The 23276-nt window shown below is 37.5% G+C and overlaps 1 protein-coding gene across 1 annotated transcript in view; it reads right to left on the reverse strand.

The window, feature by feature from the left end:
- The window catches only part of LRP2 (LDL receptor related protein 2), a 202744-nt gene that overhangs the window by 93135 nt on the left and 86333 nt on the right, over positions 1–23276 (reverse strand). Inside the window, exons 17-31 of the mRNA XM_036254951.1 lie at positions 22781–22973; positions 20491–20616; positions 19485–19615; positions 16614–16751; positions 15955–16236; positions 14413–14655; positions 12670–12789; positions 12449–12565; positions 10420–10797; positions 8969–9217; positions 7888–8099; positions 6916–7100; positions 5724–5952; positions 4637–4814; positions 2094–2222 (exon numbers count right to left, since the gene is read on the reverse strand). Of these exons, the coding sequence (XP_036110844.1) occupies positions 2094–2222; positions 4637–4814; positions 5724–5952; positions 6916–7100; positions 7888–8099; positions 8969–9217; positions 10420–10797; positions 12449–12565; positions 12670–12789; positions 14413–14655; positions 15955–16236; positions 16614–16751; positions 19485–19615; positions 20491–20616; positions 22781–22973 (2910 nt within the window). The remainder of the gene's footprint in view (positions 1–2093; positions 2223–4636; positions 4815–5723; positions 5953–6915; positions 7101–7887; positions 8100–8968; positions 9218–10419; positions 10798–12448; positions 12566–12669; positions 12790–14412; positions 14656–15954; positions 16237–16613; positions 16752–19484; positions 19616–20490; positions 20617–22780; positions 22974–23276) is intronic.

Genomic DNA, 23276 nt, shown 5'->3' on the forward strand with positions numbered 1-23276 from the left:
TACAAAAATAAATATTAAAAAAAAACAACCAACTATTTCATACAAAGGAAGCTCTTACTTAAAAGTTTTACAACATAAAACTAGGGGGAAAAAGAAACATCCCATAATCCCCCTACCCATCTGTAATCACTATTGGCACATGCATGTCTTATCTTCTGGGCTTGTTTAATGCGTGTTTACGTGTGGCCAAACTTAGACAGCATCTTCTTTTTCACTAAGCCTATCACACAAGCATTTCCAAAGACATCCCAGACACTTTAGTAAACACTATGTAAAGGCTACTGAACATGTAAGTCAAGTAAAATGTTTTCATCTACAAATGTTAACAAGTCTTCTAAGCTTCTTGTCGAAAAATAAAAAAAGTGTAATTATTAACACACATTGACTCTTAGTTACCCAACTGGTACTGAGAAACCAGTGGGAAATAGTGAAAAAGGTCCACCTGAGTCAAGTCAGCCCACGGCAAAACCACTAGTGGAACTTTTTGTGAAGCAACAAAAGGTACTATTTAGAATTAACATTTATCAATCACCATCTGATAGTCATCCTGATTACACCAATCCCCAATGCACAGTTCAACTATCTGTGAAAGAATGTTTTGTAGCCAAAATGTCTATCGCCCAGTTTAATCTTCTGCTGAAAGATGCTGAGGGCACACTAAATTAAACAATGTCAACGAAGATTAGGTTCATAATAAGTCTCTGAGGAAAAATGGCAAATGGCAATCCCTTTGTGAGCATTACCAATAATTAAAATCTTTCATCAAGAAAGTATCATTGCAAAATATTACGTGCTGATGGAATAAGCCTACATCTGCATAATCTGTACACACCATAAATTTTCTGAATTCGGCATATATTTTCCATTTGAGAACTAAACTTCTCTCTAGATTAGGATTCTACTTTCTCCTAATTCAGGAATTTTTTTTTTTTTATCATCAAACATTTCATTTGAATTTATCTACAGCCATTTTTATGAATTGTCAAAACACATTCCCTCCTCTACACTGAGAAATGAAAGAAACTTCAGTTTAGAATAACTCTTTAGGTTTTTAAGCAAAGGTGAATGATTTTTTAAGAGTTCATTATAGATCAAGTACATACTCCAGAAGAAATCTCCTCTGTGGATTGATTACATCTTTCCCTTCCTTTCTTACTCCCTAAAGTAGTATAACTGTTCACATATACTTCAGTCAACCCAGTAAAATATCTAGGATGAGATAAAGATTAAATTGCTCAAATAATCACTTAAAATATTTCATAGAGCAGAAACATATATTTTAAAAGTATCAGACAATAATAGTAAAAGTATTAAAACTGGAGTAGGAAGACCTAGGCGACAACACTCATCACTGACTATTGGTTATGAGACTCAAAATGAGATAAGGATCCTAAAAATTGAAGCCATACACTAATGTCAATACAAGTACCATATGATTTTACTCATATGTGGAATCTAATGAACAAAATGAACTACCCAGCAAAATAGAGACAGACTCATAGGTAGAGAGCAGGCAGACAGTTATCAGGAAAAAGGATTGGGGATTGTGTTAGAGGGGTGAGGGATTAAACAAAAAGAGAGAGAGAGAAAATTCATGGACATGGACAACAGTGTAGTGTTTGCCAGGAGGGCTGGGGAATGGTAGAAGAGGGTACAGGGGGGATAAATAGGGATGGAAGAAGACTTGACTTGGGGTAGTGAACACACAATACAGTGTACAGAAGATGTGTTGTAGAATTGTGGACCTGTAACCTGTGTACTTTTGTTAACCAGTGTCACCCAAATTAATTTTTAAAAAAAGGAATTTTAACCGAACTGCAGAATTTGGAACTTTTCATTACCATAGCTTGTCTAACTGTGACCAGGTAAGAAAAAATGTGAGGTTAAAGGCTGTGAAATTACATGCACACATGATAGTAACTCCATGTACAGAAACTATACAACATCACCCCATGCACACACACTCCACAGACACCTGCTGAATCAAAAGGAACATGGCACATACTCTATCAGCAAGTGCTTTAGAGTTTGTACTGCTTTGCACAAACTATGGCGAGGCCACCTTCCAGGCACACTTAAAAGGCATACTGTACCTCTCAGGCAAGTCACAGAATCATGAGAGAGACTCCATCCAGAGGGACAAGCGCAGGAGTAAAGCTGTGGCCGCCGTGAGGAGAGCAGGCATAGGTGGCTGCAGGGGGCAGAGGCACATGAGTTCATGCCTGCAACAGAAAGTAAATATTGCTTAATGGAACCCACATTAAAGTGGCTGTGAATGGGCAAAGAAAATGTGACATATTCACAGAGACACATACACAATGAAATATTATTCAGCCGTAAAAAAGGAAACCCTGCCATTTGCAACAACATGGATGGACCTTGGGGGCATTGTGCTAAGTGAAATAAGTCAGACAGAGAAAGATAAATACTATATAATCCCACTTACATGTAAAATAAAATTAAAAAATCGAACTCAGAGAGAACAGATCAGTGGTTGTCAGAGTCCGAGGGTGGAGGATGAATGAAATGGCTGAAGGTGGGCAAAAGGTACCAAGTTCCAGTGAAAAGACATGTCAGTTCTGGGGATGGGATATATAGCATGATGACTATAGTTAAAAATACTGTATTGTGTGTTTGAAAGTTGCTGAGAACCCTGGCCGGTTTGGCTCGGCAGTTGGAGCATTGGCCTGTAGACCAGAGAGTCCCAGGTTCAGTTCCTGCTAGGGGCACGTACAAAAAAAAAAAAAAAAACAACAGTTGCTGAGACAGTAGATCTTAACAGTTTCATCACAAACAAAAAAGAATGATTTTATAACTATATGTGATGATGGATATTCACTATTCTTATTGTGGTGATCATTTCACAATATATACATATTTCAAATCATGTTGTACACCTAACACTAATACAATGTTATATGTCAATTAAATATCAATTTAAATTTTTTTTTATCCTCACTTGAGGACATTTTTTTGCATTTATCTTTAGAAAAAGCGAGAGGGAGAGAAGGAGGGAGAGAGAGAGAAACATTGATGTGAGAGAGACACATCAACTGGTTGCCACCCACACAACCCCAACCAGAGCCAGGGACAAACTCCTACCGAGGTACATGCCCTTAGTGGGAACCGAACCCGGGACTCTCTGGTCCACGGGCCGATGTTTTAACCACTGAGCCAAACCAGCCACGGCTTAATTTCAATTTAAATAAGTACATTTTTTCAACATGTACTAAGTCATACTGAGGCTCCCAGTATTTAAAGATATGAGTACATGAAGTCACTTATGTTGGTTGTTTTTTTCCTAAACTACTTTACCCTTCCCCAACACCAGGCTTTCAACAGAAAATTCATAAGAGGCATAAGAGTGACTTGCCTGTGGTTACAGATCAACCCTGTCTATAACCGAATTATGAACAAACAGCTACTAAATAATCCTGAGCTTAGTATGAAAATATGATGCTAAATATTATGTGTCTCCTTGCCTGACCTAAAAGAGATCTTTTTACATTAAATGAAATCAAGGTGTGTGTTTCCTATGTGACCTTTACATTTACCAACTGTTGACCAAGTCTTAATTAGATAATAATCTTTTATTTTTTTAATGCTGACATCTTTGTGTCTCTGCTCCCTGACAAGAATGATCCTGTGTGCACCCCAAGTTCACAGTATATTCCCTAGACCTTATATGTTCTTATTAAATACCTTGCTAGATTCATTCATCCATTCATTCACTCCAAAATATTAAGCCTTCACTATGTACCAAATGCCATTGGGCAGATATTCTAACAAAGGAGACAGAACTTGGATTTCAGAATGTGAGAGTAAAGAGAAAAATGAAAAAAAGAAGGGGTGTCTATTTTAGGTAGGTAGGGTGATTGAGGCCAGCAAGGAGCACTTGATAGAATCCTAAATGACATGAAGGAGCAACTCATGCAGGAATCTGGAGGAGAGATGTCCCAGGCAGAGGGAAGAGTTAGTGCAAAAGTTCAGAAGTGGGGAGTTGCCTGGCATGCTTCAGGACAAAATGCAATCCGATGAAGTTCAATGAGGCAAGAGTACATGGGAGAAGAGAGGACACCAGGGAGAAGACAGGGGCCAGATTCTGAAGGGCGATAAGCACCCACTGCAAAGTCATGGGAAAAGTGACTCGTTCCCTCCTCCCACTAGAAAGAACACTACCAAAGTCCATTTTTTACCTCACCGAGCCACCCACACCACGCACTCTGGGATGAGGGGTGGCCACAGAAGAACCCCACAGGGCAATGTTGCCATAATAAATAAGTCCTAAAAATAAGTGGTAGTGATAAAAGGATCTAAGGGACTCTGTGTCTGGTCTTTGTCAGCCAAGGAGACTGAGACTCAGAGAAATGTCACAGAGGTGGTAGCCAAGGGCTAAAAAAAATAAAATAACACAACTTAGATCTGCTGTTGTTACATACAAGATTTGAGTTCTCCAGGGTAAATCAAAGTAATGGAAATGTTAGGACCAGGGTAGTTAGGAAAAAGGAAAGGAAAAGAAAATTCATCGCCCAAACAAATGAGTCTGCAACCCTGAGCATTTTACATTTCCAGAATAAGTTTTCCCAGCTATTTCCAGGCAGGATGTCTTTCTGTCTCTCGATTGTCTCTCATTTACCATTTGGCTGTTTCGAAGGATGAACCGCAACAATCCCGAGGGGCTGGTGCACGTTATAAATGACAACTGACTGGTTCCCGCCATGCCACTTGTTGGCCTGAGTAACCTGTCGAGTCCCACGGTCTGTCCAGAACACGGAATCCTCAAAGAGAGTTAGGGCATAGGGATGCCGCAGAATCTGTGAAGCAGAAGAGAACAGTGAGATCTTGCTCAGAAGTAAAAAACAAGGAGAACAAGGTAGAAGAGGATGCCACAGAGATGATTTCCTTTAGTATGTAATTATTTAATAAAATCACAGGAAATCATTGTTCGAGAGACAGATAAAAATATACTACTGGACCTATCTCCCACTATCCCACTCAAAAACTTTTCACAGACACGTGTTATTTAGTCATCATTTTGACTCTGGTCTTTACCCTGGGCATCCATTCTACAAAGGAAAGCAAAACTGAGTGCGGACAGTAAGGTGACTCGACTAGAGCCCTTTCTCCCAAGGCCTAGCCTCTGCCCTTTATCACCACTCCGGTGCCTTGTCGGCCACTCAGATGTACATGAATCTGATACAGCTCAGATGCATATTCCTGAAGGTAGGGAGGCCCTCCCAGGGTCTCTTCAAGTCACAGAACTGTAAATAATGACAACCTTAAATAGAAGTTTGGTTGGTAAAAAATACATTTAACAGTTCTTTGGTAAAAAATACATTTTCTGTATTTTCCCATAACTTGTGAAAATTAATCCCACAGAATTTCCTGAATGGAAACACAGAACACATAACAGGCTGTGATTAATTCAGAATATAAATATAATTAAATTATTAATATTTGCCTAACACTTTTTAAAGGTACAGAAGCAACAGATTCGCATCTGCAGATCAGCTGAATCACACAAGCCATCTGTCCATGAGCTAGCATAAAAACATATATTTTCTGTTAGTAAAGATGGATTGGCCCTTATTCCTGTGTTATTTCCTGGATTGACCATGTGATATCTGTAACACAGAAATTAGGTTTTTCATTTTCTCATTACTCTTTCTGCTTTCCACTAAGCCACTCTTGTGGTTTCAGTGTCTTCCTCGCTACCAACTCACCAAATCACTGGCTATCACCTGCCTCCGATGTTGTCCATCATAATCACAGAAATCTAAGTAATCAAGATAGGCATCCACAAAGTACAGCAGTCTGTTGGGGTAGTCAATGGTTAAGCCATTGGGCCATAAAATTTTGTCCTGGACAATAACAGTGCGCAAACTGCCATCCATGCTGGCTCGCTCAATCCGAGGGTGATGGCCCCAGTCGGACCAGAACATCAGATGGTCACTGTGAAAAGAAACGAGTTACCAATTGGAAAGGACATTATTTCAGTATAGAAAAATAACTGTCATCTTAAGTAATAGAACACCACGTTTACATTCTACTTAAATTATCTCCAGTTCAGAACATGCGCACAGAGCTTATTATTTCCTGAGTTTTGCAAAGTAGAACTGTAATCATGATGCAATCACAAGCCGTCTAGGTGTTTTTATAATGTTCATAAAACACATGTACATTATGCCACTGAAATGTCTCAATGCCAGTTCATGTTTCTGTACAATCCACAAATACTTGATTTAGAAAAATCCATCTGTCCTTGATTTTCTACCCTGTCATGTTTGCAATAAGAAAATTAATTTATTTATCATCAGCGATTCATCATAAATTTCACCAGTGTATAATACTCTAAAATAGTTTATATCACACTGAAGATAATTTACCCAAGTCACCATCCTGCAGACAAGAATCTCAGTTAGAGAATCTAAGTCAATTCAAGAAAGGAGGCCCTCAGAGGTTTCTAAGCATGTGGGAGAATTTCTCCTTTTCCCTGTATGACCAACAGGCAAATTTTCTTCCTTGTATTATGTGAAAGTGAACTCTAATAAACAACATGAAACTGAAGCTGAGAAATCTGGCTTTTTAATGAAACCATGAGGTACCAAAGTTACAGCAAACTGACCCATCTATGGAATATTACTGTGTGCACTTATTAGAAACGTAATAATTCTACAACAATCATTGTATTGCAAAGCTAATAAATCAACGTAGCCTTAACACGAACAACCAATTGCTCTTGTATACTTAGTGACAAACGCTATTCAGATGAAGAAAGGACAGCAACAACCAGTTAGATGTCTACCACTTCTACAGAGATGTTTAAACAATGGATTATTTTAAATTTCACATCATGCTCCTATTTTTTTTCCATTATAACCATGTCAAGGCAACATCATCGAAAAAATGTCTTACCTAACTCTGGGATCTAATGCTAGTCCTCTTGGCATTGTTACATTTTGACTAATGAGCACAGTCCTGTGGCTCCCATCCAGTTTAGAGACTTCAACTGTTTGCAGAGCATAGTCTGTCCAGTAAAGATTGCGACCCACCCAATCTACCACAAGACTTTCAGTCATGGTGACGCCACTGTCAAGTACCTACAGACAAAAGCGAATAAAGAGTGAATTCTAAAGGGAGTAAATGAATGATAACATGAAAATTATATGAAAATCTGAAGTAAGACATCTAACTTGTCCTGTGATTGCTTGTAAGCACTATAAAATTTTGTCTTCCCATGCAGATAACCACCTTAATCAACACTGTTTTTTAAGAAAAAATATACAAGATTTTATAGAATTGAATATCTAGAAAAACTCTGTGGTTGGATTCATGTGTAGTTTCATTTTGATTTCAAAGTGTTTTCAGTTAACAAAAGCTCTATCCACTCACTAAATTGGCAATCCTGTGAAAATTTATAATGCCCAGATGCCAAAGTAACATCTTTATTAAGTGCCAACAATTACAATTCTAAGGGGCAGTGAAAACATAAGCATAAAGGTTCAAGAATCTGAAATTGGGAGATAGACTGAGAAACTAAGTAAATTAAAACTAAGAAAAACCACCTGTTAACTCCCTTAAATTTTCTTCCGCTCTCATATACTAGGAAAAATTGCAAAGGGGATCTCATAGATTTCGTGAAGTCTCTGAAACATGTAACCTGGAATTCAGAATAATGTTGATCTGCTTTCAGAGGCTACATTTTTATCTAAAACACGCAAAGATTCAGACTTATGAATGTCTAGGCCTCTTGGGTACAATGTGGCCCAAAGGGGACTATGAGAGCTACCTAGGATGTGGTAGGGCCTTCTCTCACTGGGGAGTAATAGCAAACAGACCCAAGACAGGGCAACTAGCCAGGCCGAAGGTCAGTAAAAATGTACTTACAACTTTTCTGTCTGTTCCATTTTGAAATGCACTCCAGATTTTCCCCTGGGTTCCATCAGACCAAAAGACACGACCACTGATTGAATCAAAATCAATAGCTACAATGTGAGAACCATCCTCAATAACTGCATAGATATTGTGGACCTGGGAGGTGATATTGTCAGCAATAATTTGGTTCTGACTTGCCACAAGTAACAGAAGACTTTCAGATGCTGTCCAAGAAGGAAATGCAAAAATCTCAATGACTCTGGAAGAAAACAAAGCTAAAGCATCTCAAATATTTGATGTAATACTTTTGGTAACTGAGGAAGATATAATCCCAAACAATAGCAATGGGAATAGAACAAAAAAAATCTCTATAAAAATGCTTTTTAATCATTTCATTCCTTGCCTAAATAGTTAGCTAATTTACATGAGTATTTAAAATAAGTTTTTCTAAAATAGTTTTTTTCTTGAATTATATTGTCTAAATATCAATCTGGAGTGAACTATACTTGCATTCTTCCTGTTATTATAGTACTTTTGTACTTTATCTTCTTTCCTAGATTATAGGCTTCTTGATAGCAGGAATTATGTCTTAAATATTTTTATTTTTCCCAAGGCCTGCAGCTGTGTCAAAGATTTCTAACTATCTCCCAATATCCCCTCTACTTTGCTTTAGCCTCCTTTATTTGGTCACTTAAAGCAGCTGAATTACTATCCTCATAGGTATAATCACTTTCACATAGTAGAAACTGAATTAATAATGGGTAAATTGAATTCTTTAAGCTCATTATATAAAAATGTTTAAATACAATAAATCATTTTTAAATAATGTAAAAAAAATTTCTATATTTTTCTAAATAATTTTAAAAATCATCTTCTACTTGTATAAGTTTGAACCTCTATTTTCCAAAGTACAACAAGATCCACATGTATATAATTCTTTAGTCCTCACAAGAAACTGAGGTTTAAAGAGTTTATATAATTCATTTGACTCCTAATCAATATTGCCAAATATCTACATGTAACATTTGATCTTAAGCTCTGAGGTATGTTGTTAACTGGTTGGAGTTCATTCACTTTCAAGTTCAGTCATTACCTGTAACTTTGCAAGTCTTCCCGTCAGCATCTAACATGTACTCTTTATCACACCAGCACCGGAAAGAGCCTCTTGTGTTGTAACAATGCTGGCTGCAAAAGCCTGGAACACCACATTCATCTATGTCTTCACAGGTCTTGGAATCATTGGCAAGCAGGTATCCCAATGGACATAGGCACTGAGCCCCAAAGGGCCCTTGAACACACTGGTGAGTACAACCAGCATTTAAATTTGAGCAGCTCTCCTGGTCTAGAATTAAAAAAAAAAAAAATCAGAAAGGGGAAAAGTGAGGAATCTTTGCTTCTTTGGTTTACTCTAAAGTAAATACTGGTTATATGGTGTCTGGCCACCTTCAGCATAATACCCAGGTAAGAGCTAAGAGCAGTGTTCACCTGGATGAACTTCACAGGCTCATCAGTGTCGGCTCTGATAGGCCGAAGGATTAACTATCCTTCGCACCCACTGGACTTGGACCATTTTCTTCACTACAACCCTCGATTATAATACATTTAGTGCAATGAAACTTGGGAAAATATTGTTGACATCAAGAAACACAATTGTCATTGATAAAGCATGCAAAGAAACCTAAATTACTTCTCATTTGCTTTCTGTTATTCTGCTACCTATATAAAAATAGAGGATAGGACCTTGACATCCTGAGCAAGGGCTGGAAGGTGTATGAAAGTGAGTAAGAGGGGTGGGGAGGCAACTGGAACATTAGAGGGCACAGATCCACTAATATGCCATCATTCTTTACTTTCAGAGCCAAACGGCAATGCCTGAAGCCACCCGGAGACAGCTCATGTGCCTGCGGATGCAAATGCCCTCTATTTCCAAGTAACTTATTACAAGAGTCATGATACAAGACACGCACTAGAAGGGGAAGTAAGTCACACTGATTAGAACATTTTCAGCACAAACACAACACATATAAAATCATAAAAATCAAAAATACTTTGCAATCATACCTGGCTGGGGTTCATCTGAGAGTGAGCATTGATTAAAGAGGAAAGAAAGAAAGGACAGTAATTAGGATCACATGCCAATCACAGAATTTTAATCTCAGCAAACACAGATCCCCGTACCTCATTTGTTTTGTGGCAAGTTCTGATTGAAATTAGAAAATATTAAAGTTAGAAAAACTTATGAGCACGTTACCAACAGGACCAAATTTAATTAGAGAATCTAATGGCCTCATTTAGTCTTATTTTTTAAAACGATTATATAAAAAGAAGTAAAAACACAGAACCAAGTGCAAAGGATTTAATGAGAAATATTATCCAGTGATGATTTATTTGAATCATGGTGATTATCCCTACACAGATTTAAACTCAGAGAGGAACCGAAATCCCTTCCTCAAAAGCTACATGGTGATTATGACATTGGTGATACACAGCAGGTCATTGGTCAGAATAAATTCATGGCCAATAAACTGTGGTCAGGAAACTTACTGCAAAGTGGGGACTCATCTGTCCCATTGGGGCAGTCAGAGACGCCATCACAGACTGCACTCAGATTCACACAGATGCTATGGCCAGGGCACTGCCATTGCCAATTGGGACAGTAAAAGGCTGGAGTAGGGCAGTCTTTCTCATCACTCATATCCCTGCAGTCATTGTCCCCATCACAGAGCCACTCTCTGTGGATGCAGTTTCCATTGTCACAAAGGAAATGAGATGGAGAGCAGGTCTTGAGCACACAGCCGTTGTGCTCATCAGATCCATGGATGCAATCTGGGTGCCCATCACACTCCCAGTTCCCCGGGATGCAGAGACCATCTGATTGGCACTGAAATTCATCTGGGTGGCACATACCAGGAGGCCTGGTTTCTAAGACAAAAGCATAAGGAAAATAGGCTTGTGAATGCAATTTATAATCCCTTTTATATAATCCTTAAAGGACTTATTTTGGATCAATGGTAGGTTTATAATAATAACGGTAAAATAAACATTAAAAAGTAAAATGATACATGTAGTGTCTTCTCCAACATTATGGTAGATAAAAATCTTTTGGTGTCTGATTAGTTAATCTGACAACAAAGAACATGATGCACAAGTTTGAATAGAAGATGAACCCCTGAGTCAAAAACACATTTTTATGTTCATTCAATAACAGAATAAATATATCTGTTATTTATTGTATCTGTCTCTTTGTTAATGAATCACCAGAGCATTTCAATGGAGCTTAATTAGCTATGGTTACTTTCAATTTCATGTGTTTAATATCATACATTTGGATATTATAATTGTTCTTCAAATGAGCTGTACTCAGTGAAACCAGTACACACTAAGTAAACTAACGGTGACAGTAAGTTCTTAATTCTTCCCAGACTTTCCACTGTTCATCAAGTAATCCTTGAGAGATACATAAGAACTATCTCCCTACTTCAGAGAGGTGAGCCCTGACACCCCCACCCCCAAAGCAAGGGACCTAGTAAGGGAACAGCAAGTCTCTGGCACCTGGAAGTTTAACCTCAGAACCTCAGATCATCACAGAAGTCTGTTTTCAAAGTGAAACAGAGAAATTAGTGACTAAGAATTTCTGGGTATGGTGCACACTTATAAAGTATGTTAGCATTTTATATAAATGTGTTTTATCCATAGATTTAAATACTTCTTTTCTGATTGAGTAAATTGATAGAAACCTACTTTTCATGGTCCAAAATACCATGATTCAAACAAATGACTGCTTCACTATCAATTTTTTACAAGTTTAAAATTCATGTAACACAAAAAGTAGGCAGTCACAAACCCTGTTCATTATAGGTTTCCAGCCTTTGGCGATTATAGGTCCATCAGATTTCTATTCCACGAAGTTCTCCTTGAATCCTCTAAGAAGAAGAAACTTCTTTTCTCTCTGAGCCACCATAGAATTTTCTTTTTCAACATAGAATTTTATCTGTATCATTTCTAAGGCCCTTGTAATTGTCTACCTTGCATTAGTTATCTCTTACTTTCTATAATTTATCTTACCAGACTCTAAGGACGAATACCATATATAATATTTTAGCAAATACTCAACCAATAACAGCTGAAAGAATGAAGTCATTAGAGTCAATATCTAATTCTGGTCCATACCACATCCATATCATGATTTGACCTCCATATTGGGATTTAAAAGAAACCATTAAAATGCCTTTTTATATGCTAAGTCTCAAAAATTTGAAACACACTAATTTTAAATGTCCAAGGAAAAATTAATAGTAAAAACAAAGATATCTATGAAATATTTGACCTACCTAAGAAAGTATTTGAAAGTGCCCATTTATACAACCACTTGATTTACAAACTATAAATCATTACTTGATAATGCCTCTGCAACTTTCTTATATGTTTAACACTGCATGCCTTTGATAAAACTTAGTCATTCAGACTGTCTGCCCTCCAGTTTGTCTGAGTCAGAGAAAGCCTGTGGTAATATAAATGCTGGTAAAATGAAGTGATTCCTTCGTCTGAAACATGCTGGGTCTATAGTACTTACGACAGTCTTTCTCATCAGAGTGGTCACTGCAGTCAAAAACACCATCACAGTGATATATGTTGCTAATACACTTATCTTCACTGGCACATTTGAATTGAGAAGCAGTGCAATTAATTACTAAGAATGAAAGAGAAAAGCATTAGAAATCAGCTCAATGAGAAAAGGGCTAAATACTGGGATGTTTCTAAACAGCATGAATAAAAATAAAGCAATACACTCACCACAACCATTCTCATCAGATCCGTCGGCACAGTCCTTGTCCCCATCACAGACATAAAATAGGTCAATACATCGATGGTCAGGGCAATGAAACTGACTAGGTAGGCATGTCACTGTAAAGTCTAACGTCATCCAAAAACAAAACCAAATAACAGTTTATGTCTTGTTCAATGGGTACTAGAGACCAACTGAAAAATGCTCAAGATATTGACAAGTTATCTCCATTGCACATGTGTTCAAAATTCCTTCAAACCAGCCACATTGCCAGAGTCAGCCCAGCAAGAGCACTCAAAATTAGGACATTTTGGGGAAACAGGAATAAAAAGAGTATGGGCAAAGCCAAAAACAGTGATAACACCCTGAAAACCAGACCACACTTAGAAAGTGAGCATCATGGGCTTGGACTAGATTACACTTTATGAACACTAATAAGTCCAGAAATACACTAAGCTAAGCAATGGAATCCACCCGGGCAGCATGACCTGCATGACTAGTAGCAATAGTGTGTAGACCGATCATGATAACTGGATTTAATCCAGAGTAAGCAGAACAATGCTAAAAACCAGGGTCCTACTTTGCTGAAGAGACCCAGCCTTAGAATCGGGTATGCTGGCTGCCCCATCCACCAATGAAATGGTATTAAATACAGACTCACAAAATGTGAAAGCCAGAAGGGATCTTAAGCTCACCTACTCCAAAAGGAAAGTGACTTGCCTAGCCATGCAACCAAAACTAGAACTTAGTCCAGGGAACTTCACTCCACCTTAAACTTATTGCAGACATGAAAACAACCACCTAAAGAAAATCGGAACTGGCAAGATTAAAAAGCAGGTGGGTACGATTAGTGGTCATTTAAATGTTCTGTGTGTCTTTATTCTATTATCTTTTTCTGTAACAAATGAAAAGAAAAACAAGAGCCAAATGTCTGGATATGTTTGTATGATTTAGAAAAAACAAATTTGTGCCCGGCCGGTGTGGCTAAGTGGTTGAGCATCGACCCATGCATCAAGAGGTCACTGGATCAATTCCCAGTCGGGCACATGCCTACGTTGTGGGCCAAATCCCCAATAGGGGGCATGCAGGAGGCAGCCAATCAATGTTCTACCTCATTGATGTTTCTAGCTCTCTCTCCCTCTCCTGTCTTCTCTCTCAGAAATCAATAAAGAAAAAAAAGTTTTTAAAAAATCCAAAAATTTGTTTCAAATATATGAATAGTTAGTTGACAGAGTTTTTTCAGTTTCTAACTGGATATTAGACATCAGAGACAGTCTTCATTTGTTTCCAAAAACCTCAATATTTAGGAGGACTCTAAGCTTCCCATGTCTTTGCTCTCACAGCCTATTGATACAAGGATCAACCGATGGAATAACAAGGGCTATGATACAGTGAACATTGTGTGAGCCTTAGAGGAAAGTGTGCAAGGCCTACTGGTTGTTCAAATCTACTTACTAGGATCATCAGTCTATCAAGAGAAACTCTTTCCCCCTGGCAGGTTTGGCTCAGTGGTTGGAGCATCAGCCCTCAGACCAAAGAGTCGCAGGTTCGATTCCAGTCAAGGGCATATACCTTGGTTGTGGTTTGGTCTCCGGCCCTGGTCAGGGTTGTGCAGGAGGCAACCAATTGATGTCTCTCTCTCTCTCTCTCTCTCTCTCTCTCTCTCTTCCACTCTATCTAAAGATAAATAGAAAAATATCCTTGGGTGAGGATTTAAGGGAAAAAAAGAGAAAAATCCCTTCAAAACTTACTGCAGTTCTTTTCATCAGATCCATCCCCGCAATCATTATCTGTATCACAGAGCCAGTTCCTTGAGATGCAGAGATTATTATCACAGGTGAAGAGAGATGCAGGGCAGGTAGTGAGTGTTTGGGTGGGGCAGTTCTGCTCATCACTGCCATCCATGCAGTCATTGTGCTTGTCACAGCGCCAGTGCGCAGGGATGCACTCTCCTCCGTGGCTACAGGTGAAGGCTGAAGGTGCACAGGAATTATCTACAACAGAACAAATTGGTCATGAAGACATTGGTTCTTGCAGCCTTTTACGTGAGTCCTTACCTCATAAAGTCCCAATTCTTCTCCTTTCAAGGAACATGATACAAAATAAGGAGAAATATACAAGTCATTCAAATTCTCCTCCTCCTCGCCCTCAGCATCAGCATCATCGTCATCATCATCTAGCATTTATTTAGCAGTTATCATACACCAGGAATTTTTCTACATGCTTTATATTTTTTCTCTCTCTTTTTAAAAAAATATGTTTTTAGAGAGAGCAGAAGGGAAAGGGAGAGAGAGTAAGAAACATCAATGTGAGAGAAAAACACTGGTGCCCTGGACGATGCTCAACAAAGCCCCACCAGCCAGGCCTGTTTCTCTCTCTCGTTACTCCTCACAAGAATGCTGTGAGATAGACAAAATTATCTACATTTTACAGACAAGAAAACTGAGGCTTTGAGAGGTTTAGAAATCTGCCCTGGATTAAAGCCATAATGGATAACACTAAGTCCTACCCTTGATTTTTAAGCGTACTTGCTCCAATCACAATTTCAAACTTGGTCTACAGAAACCTTAAAAGTGTGTCATTTGAAAAATGTAAATTAGTAAAATATTTGGGTAAAAATTTGCACATTTAGAGGAAAATAATACACAAAAGAAAGAAAATTTTAGAATCTTCAGAAAAATGTACAAGTGGGCACTTTTATTTTCAAATCTATCCCTCTTGTTTTTTTCTAAAAAGAGGTTATTATTACTATTAATCTCTCCTTGATAAAGATTTGTGAGATTTCAATTGTCCTCTATTTTTTTAATGGAATACTTTTATATTACGCAATACCATTTTTAGGCTCCAAAATGTATAAACTAGATTATCATAAAAAGAAGAACACAAAGATGAAGACACCATTTCACTCCTAATGCATTTTACACCAAAGGAGGGGGAAGGAGGAATGTAGCTCATAAGATTTTCAAAAGCTGTTATTGGCAAGTACCTATTCTGTGATATTAAAGATTATATCCAGTTTATTTTTATTTGACTTTTTAAGGATTTGACAAGATGTAATGACTCTGCATCGGTCCAAATAGCTAATGTCAAAAAGATATTTTATTGAAGATGGTCCAAACCAATGCAAGAGATCATTCATAACATTATCTATGAATGATATTTATTGTCTAGCTTCCTGAAATCTGACATTTTAAAAGATACTTTTTCCGATAGAGATCACCCAAGCTTTTTTTTTTTTAAGCCCACCTCTCTCTGTTCATCCCAGAAGTATCTCCAATGTATAAGCGACTTACTAAATGTGCCACATAGGTGCTCATCGCTGTTATCATGGCAGTCATCAATCCCATCACAGCGGTAGTAACTGGGCACGCATCTGCCGTTGGTACATGGGAAGGAAAAGGAGCCACACTGCGCCAAGGGTGGTTCGTGAGACGGGTCTTCGAGGCACGTCAAGTGGTTGGAAGTCAGGCGCATTCCATAGGGGCAACCACACACCCGCTGGAAGTTTGGCACTGGGAAGCAGAAGTGGCTACAGTCGCCATTCGGGTGCGTGGGTCGGTTACAATAGTTAGAACCTGAAAAAGCAACGTCCTGAGATAGTGAGTTAATCACATTGCCATTCGGTTCATCACAGGTGTGGTTTGTGAAGGAAAACAAATGGGAAAAACAGCTTTTCAGACCAATATTAAAAAGCAAGCTTCCTCTTGGAAATCAACATGCCAAATAAAACATTCAATATAAAAACAGAAGTGCTAAAATGTATTTTTTCTAGCACACCTTTAGAGTTAGCAGAGTTGAACAGAGATTTTTAAGTCTTATAGTATTAAACCATCTGGGTGACAAGAATATAAAACTATTAGGCTCTATATTAAATAGTAAGTACTTAAAGAAAAAAGGAGTTAGCGTATTAAATAAATACATCCATATAGAAGAGTGTGGCAGTCTTGCTCACCTATCTGGATATTGTCATCGTATGATTTCACATGCATTATATTACTGATGCCACTTCGGATAACTGTCATGTCTCCACCGTCTGTTTTTCTGACTCGAACGATAGCACCCAGTCTCCAGTCAGTAAAAAATACATATTCTAAGAAGAAACACGGGTGATTAGTATTTTTGTAACAATTCACTTTTAAATCCCTTGAAAATATGCAATAGGTTTGTAATGCTTCTGGCAAATGTGAGAAGCTTTTCCCATAAATATCTGTAATATGTTTCTGTAATCAGTTCCCATAACTTGTTACTCTCTAGAAATGACTCTTAAAGAGCCTGTATATGTAGTAATATTAGGTTCATATTCAGGAAAACATGGATGATGTATTATGACGACATTTAATAGCAATTAGGTTTAGACTTCCATGAGTAAAAATAAAACATTAAAAACCTCAGGATTCTCCTAGAGAACATTAGCAGGTGCCACATCAGGTGGAGTTCTTATCCCAACTGCAGGACTAACCTATCAGTGCTGGTAGGCAAATTCTTAACTGTGTGAAGGCTCATTTTCCTGGGAAAATTAAGGCAATGGACTAGATCGTCTCTAAGTTCTTTCCAGGTCAAAAATCTCATATCCTATGTCTTAATGATAATTTTTAAAAAACTTTTTACACTTGATTTTAATAAAAAGCTGTTGAAAATGAAAAGTACAGATCTAGTCCAAAAAAGGAATTTTCAGCATATGTTTGGGGGGGAGTCAATAAAATTATCCACAGAAGTGTGCCTATACCTACAACCATATTCATGTTTCATGAAGCTCAAAAGAGTAATGTAAAAGTAATGTAAGATTCTTTTTTTTTTTTAGTTTAGTTTTTATTGTTGACAGTATCACTGATGTCCCCTATTTCCCCCCTCTTCCCCCTTCCACCCAGCCCTGCCCCACCCCAGGCCTTCACCACACTATTATTGTCTGTGTCCATGGACTATGCATGTGTAATATTCTTAGCATCAAAAAGTTAATCATATGCACTTTACACTAGCTACCAAAGCAGAGAAGTAAGCATATACATTTTGATAGTTAGGAACAGAAAGAATGAAATCAAAGTGGATTTTCTCTTTATCAATAGCTTAACTGACTAAAAATTCCAACCAGGAAATGACTGAGATGTCACAAATTTTATCATTAGACCAGCTTTCCTTATCTATGGTCTAATCAATGACTCATCAGTCCCTGGACTCACTAAATATTATCTAGACTGACTGGCAATCTCAGTCCACCAGTCATGAAGGGATTTTACTATACCTAAATAGACAAGGAATCCAATAAACCCGTTAGTCCTGTGTGGTGAGACAGTCAAGAAGATCTAGCCTTTGTTAGAAAGAAGCATAATTTCCACAGTATCGAACCATAGAAGAAATTTCCCTAAGACATTCTCAATGAAGGGCAGCGTTGCAAGAAACTTTTAAAATTATTATTATTTTTATTGTATTTATTTTATTTTGAGAATGCTATATTGTTTTCATGGGTTTACACTCAATTTTTTTTCATACTGATGAAACCAAAAATGAAACTGCATTTTTATTCAACCCCAGAATACTCCAGCAAAGAGCAGATAAAATTTAACATTTTTATAGTGTTTCTGTGTGACAGCAAATAGCATGGAACTGACATCATTACTGAAAAGGAAGTGAATGCATGGGGGGAGGAATATAACTGACTCATCAAAAATCTCATAAAAGCATTTCTTAAATATTTTAAAATACCATGTACTCCTCCGCAGAGAAATAGACCACAGAATGGAATACATACACCATATATTTACTAGCTATTTATTCCACACTATATGTGTGTGAGAGAGTCTTTGGTTTATAGTTAATGTCTAGCTTTTTTTAAAGCACTATGCTAATTATTCACAGTAGGAAGTTTCGACCAGGGACACAACTAGCATTATGGGTAAGGATTTTGGTGGATCACCAAAGGGCACCTCCTAACTGGACTCATTGGGGTTTATCAGGCAAAACTGGGGTAGGTTTTAGTCTCTCCTCACCCTCTTGGCCTGCCCCTTGAAACTATACAATTATTCATAGAAATCCTGTCTTCAAGACGAAACAAACCACCTGCTTTATAGTGCCAAGCTGCATTCTTATTTCCAGCAACTCAACTCAAAACAGCATGCATGCCTACATTGAAGAGGGGAGTCGAGGAGAAGGAAAACTGGTTACTGGTATGATCTTTGTTGCTGTAGTTTCCGGAATTCCATGCTCCTGTGATCTTTACTAGTAGTATTATATTATTTCAAAAAGATAAAAACAACTATGTCTTGCTATATTCTTCATAATCCACATTCTAACATTTCTATATAACAGAGATGATGTCACTTACTCAACTTTGTGATTAAAGAGCTCCAGTCATTCCATGAACACACAGTTGGTGAACATATATAATAGTTTTCCACAAAAATTCTGAAATGGTTCTTGCAAACATCAGAGAACAACAAAATGCTACAACAGTTACTACAAGCGGCTCTTGCTGTTTTATTCTTAAATATGATGAAGGCTATAATTCACTATTTCTTTGCTTAATATTTATATAACAAAGTGCTTGGTATGTTAAATTGTATAACATGTGTATTCTACAAAGTGCTATATACCTATACAAGGTGTCAATATTATTACCTAAAAGTGTCTAAAACAAAAAATATACTCTAAAAGTGAAATATTCAGTCAACAAACCAAGTATTTTGGCTATACATAATAGCACCGTTTTAATATTTGTATTCTAAAGTGAGATTTACCAGAATTGTGAGACTGCCTAATGAGAATGAGTCTACCATTACAACTTACCAAGTGTAAAAACAGCACAGACTTTTACTGCTTCAAAGCATACCTTGAAAGATGGTAAGTCCAAAGGGATGTGTCATCTGCTGTATGTGGCCCAGGACTCTTCTATCTAAACCATCAAATGTGCTGTGCTCGATTTTATCAAACAAGGCATCTACCCAGTACAGTCGTAAAGCACTACAATCATAAAATATTTAGTTAATTTTATTGTTATCCAGAAATTAGTAAAGAATCCTCTATAAGGAGAGCACTTAAAAACAGTATGTTCAGTTGACACATTTATTAAATGTTTTCAAAACTGAAATTATACTCATTAGCAATTGAATAGTTTTATTCCCTCTCCAGAAAAAGTTACTTTTATGAAGTATCTTAGATATTTCAATAAAAATATCTTAGAAAACTTAAAATGTTATCTTCAATTTCATTTTTCTCCTTGTTAAATAAACAAGTTAATAAACATATTGGTAGCTAATCTATGTTGAAAGGGTAAATACATTTCTTCCTTTCTACCCCTATAAATTACTTTGGCATTTCATATCTCTAAGTTTATTTACCCTCTTACCTTTTCCTATACTCCTAAATAGATCATCAACTTTTTGAGAACTATATCTTATACTTTAAAAATTCTCCCAGAGTGGATATAGACAAATAAACATTTGATTGAAACCAAAGATTTCCTAGCCTCAAAACACCCCCTCTAACACTTACACATGACCTCCACTTCATCAAAGCCCTACCCTACTTCTAATGGGGTTTAGGCTTTGTTTCCTCCATATTGACCTTCCACAAGGTCATATCATTCTGCTTCCTCTAGAAATTTCCTCAGAATATTCATGAAAGCATGAGTTTTTGTCCCAGCAGAAACTGGCTAACTGCGTGGTTTTCTATGTTCTTACAGCATTCTATATCCTTCTCCCATCGCCAATCAGTGATGTAAGAATACATGAGGGCAAGTAGTACCAGTTTCCTCACTCCATTGGATTTTCACATATTGTCGCATGTATGTTCCTCAGTAAGTGGGAACTCAGTAATCTGGGATGATTCCTACTTACCCCCAGTCAATGGCCAATCCATTGGGCCATCCAAGAGTAGTGTTTACGATAGGCAAAAGGTTAGATCCATCACCCCATGCTCTCATAATTTTAGCAGGCCGGAACCAATCGGTGAAGAATATATACCTAGGAAAAGCAATAATGAAGCAAAGATGTTAACACTGGGACATACTACATAACTTAGAGAGATTTAGCACAAACACAGAGTCTCCAGGGACTTGCTGCAAATAATTTTATCTTCTTTATGTGCTATGGGGCTTATACAGAGGGGGAGGGAAGCTTCTTATTAAGCAGATTTAGTGTACAACTGATCTAATTCTTAATTAAAGGTTCAGTTTTCAACATATAATTCCATTCACAAATACAAATGGCATTAAATGGATACCCAGAGCAGAGTCAATGTGCCATACTTAGGACATACAACTACTGTCACCAAGTACATTCTTTAAAAAGACACAATTCGAGCCCAGCTGGTGTGGCTCAGTAGTTGAGCATAGACTCATGCACCAAGAGGTCGACGTTTCAATTCCCAGTCAGGGCACATGCCCAGGTTCTGGGCCTGATCCCCAGTGGGGGGCATGCAGGAAGCAGCCAAAAGATGTTCTCTCTCATCGATGTTTCTATCTCTCCCTCTCTCTTTCTGTCTCTCTCTCTCTCTCTCTCTCTCTCTAATATCAATAAATAAAATAAAATATAAAATAAAAAGATGCAATTTGGGTTATATTTTAAATATTCCATATTGTTCAAGTGAAATAAAAAGCTATGGACAAGAAAACAGATTTTCATCTCTCTGCGTCTGTCTGGATTAAACGTCCCGGATCCACTGCATCACTCTTCAGTCATCTCTCACAAGAAACCGATCAGTTTGTAGGGAAGCACTTCATCCCTGATGAAGAATACATCAAATCAACGTGACTCCTAAACATTATCTTATTCAGGCATCTTTTTTTATTCTGAGAAGTGGCAAGGGTGGAGACTTTTCTCTTTCATAAGAGCCTTAGGAACTAAAATTAGTCTTTTCCCCAAAATGTGACTTCATAGTATTTTAAATGGAGTCATTAGGAAAAGAATCTAACAGCTTTTCAAAACCAAATGTCAAAGATTTAGTTTAACATAAATTCATTAGAAAATCAATGATTGAACTGTTTATAGGGCAATAAAATTTCTTATCAATAGTATCAGTTTTGAAATGTTTATTATATTTATCTCATAAGGAGAAAATGAAAATATAAAGTAAATACTCTAGAGACAGCCTTCGCAGGTGTTTGACACACAGGCTTTCCAGTCAAACAGACCTAGAATGTAAATACTAACTGTTGCTTTAAAAGTGTGGGTCCCTGGCAAGTTCATCTTTCTGAACCTCAGATTCACTATGTCTAAAACAGGTATTTCATATACCCCACTCACAAACTAGCTTTTGGATTAGTCGTGATTATATATGTATAGTGCTTACTATGTGCCCTCAGTGAACCAGGCTTTAGTGAATTATCAGTCATTTTTTTCCTTGTTCCATTCAAATACAACTGGTGATGTGACTTAGATGGTCTTATCGTGACACAGTGCGTCAGGATTCCAAGGAAGCCCACCAAGGACCACCTTGCAGACCCAGATCCATGCTACGTACCAGCAGGGGCCCAGTGCACCCCACCGGCTTCTCGCTCTGCATCAGGTGAGCTTGGGTGAGTTTTCTTGCAATTCCAGACCTCCCTGTTTTTAGATAAGAGGACTTTGTCTGAGCTGTCTTTTTCTCCAAAAAATCCTCAAGGTGGAGCTGAAGGTTAAGGGTTAAGAGAACCAAGGCTAAAGATAAGAGTTAAGATAAGGACAGGAGAAAAAACAATGCGTGGCTGGTTTTTAACTTTGGCTTTTCCATTGTAATTGTTTAGTTCTGCTGCATATTCATTCCTTCCCTAAGGAATCTGTATCACACAGTTTGGTCCTCTGCAACTGGAGGGAGGGGGGTGGGGGCACTTCTGGGAAGACTGGGAAAGCAAAACTAAGAAGAAAATTTGTTGAAGGAGATGAAGTGATTACTTAAGCCTATGATAAAGGGATAAACTTTAAGGTGGTTTCCATTTATATAGTTAATCTTATATTTTTCTGAACTTGCCGAATCCCTATGACATCACTTTTCAGTAACTTTAAAACACATGCAGTTTCCATCTGTAACATTTCCAACAACAAAAAAAGATAATTTAAAAAAAAAAAATTAACACACACACAAAAAAGATAAAAATAAAATTAAAAGACATGCAGTCTCAAGCTCTCAGAAAAACAAGAACACACTTACCCAGCAATAGGATGAACTACGATGGACCGTGGGTTATTTAAATTCTGGACTATTTCACGTCTGGATTTATCAGCTAGCCTCATGACACTGATGCTTCTATAAGAAAGGTCTGTCCAATAGAGATTCTTTGAAATCCAGTCAAAAGTCAAACTTTCAACACTTTCCACCCTGTTAGCTGTGAGAATTTCTCTTCCTGTAAGTTAAAATATGGACATGGTTTAAATTAAGCATGTTTTATGCATACATTTTCCTACTACTGCGTATTTAAATTTTGTGTCAGAGTTAGAATATGTTTCAATACCATTCAAAAATCAAAACATAAAATAAAATGTAAATGGTTGAGCAACAACATGAGATAAACCTAGAAATTATCCATTCCTAGGAGTTTAGATCTCAAAGAATAGATATGATTCTGATAAATAGAACCAGGAGTGATATGGCCTGGATTTACTCCCTTGTTCAAGGGGGGGAAAATTCTCATTGCAGAACATCTGAA

This window comes from Molossus molossus, unplaced genomic scaffold (assembly GCF_014108415.1).
Source record: "Molossus molossus isolate mMolMol1 unplaced genomic scaffold, mMolMol1.p scaffold_m16_p_11, whole genome shotgun sequence".
NCBI classification, from domain to species: Eukaryota; Metazoa; Chordata; class Mammalia; order Chiroptera; family Molossidae; genus Molossus; species Molossus molossus.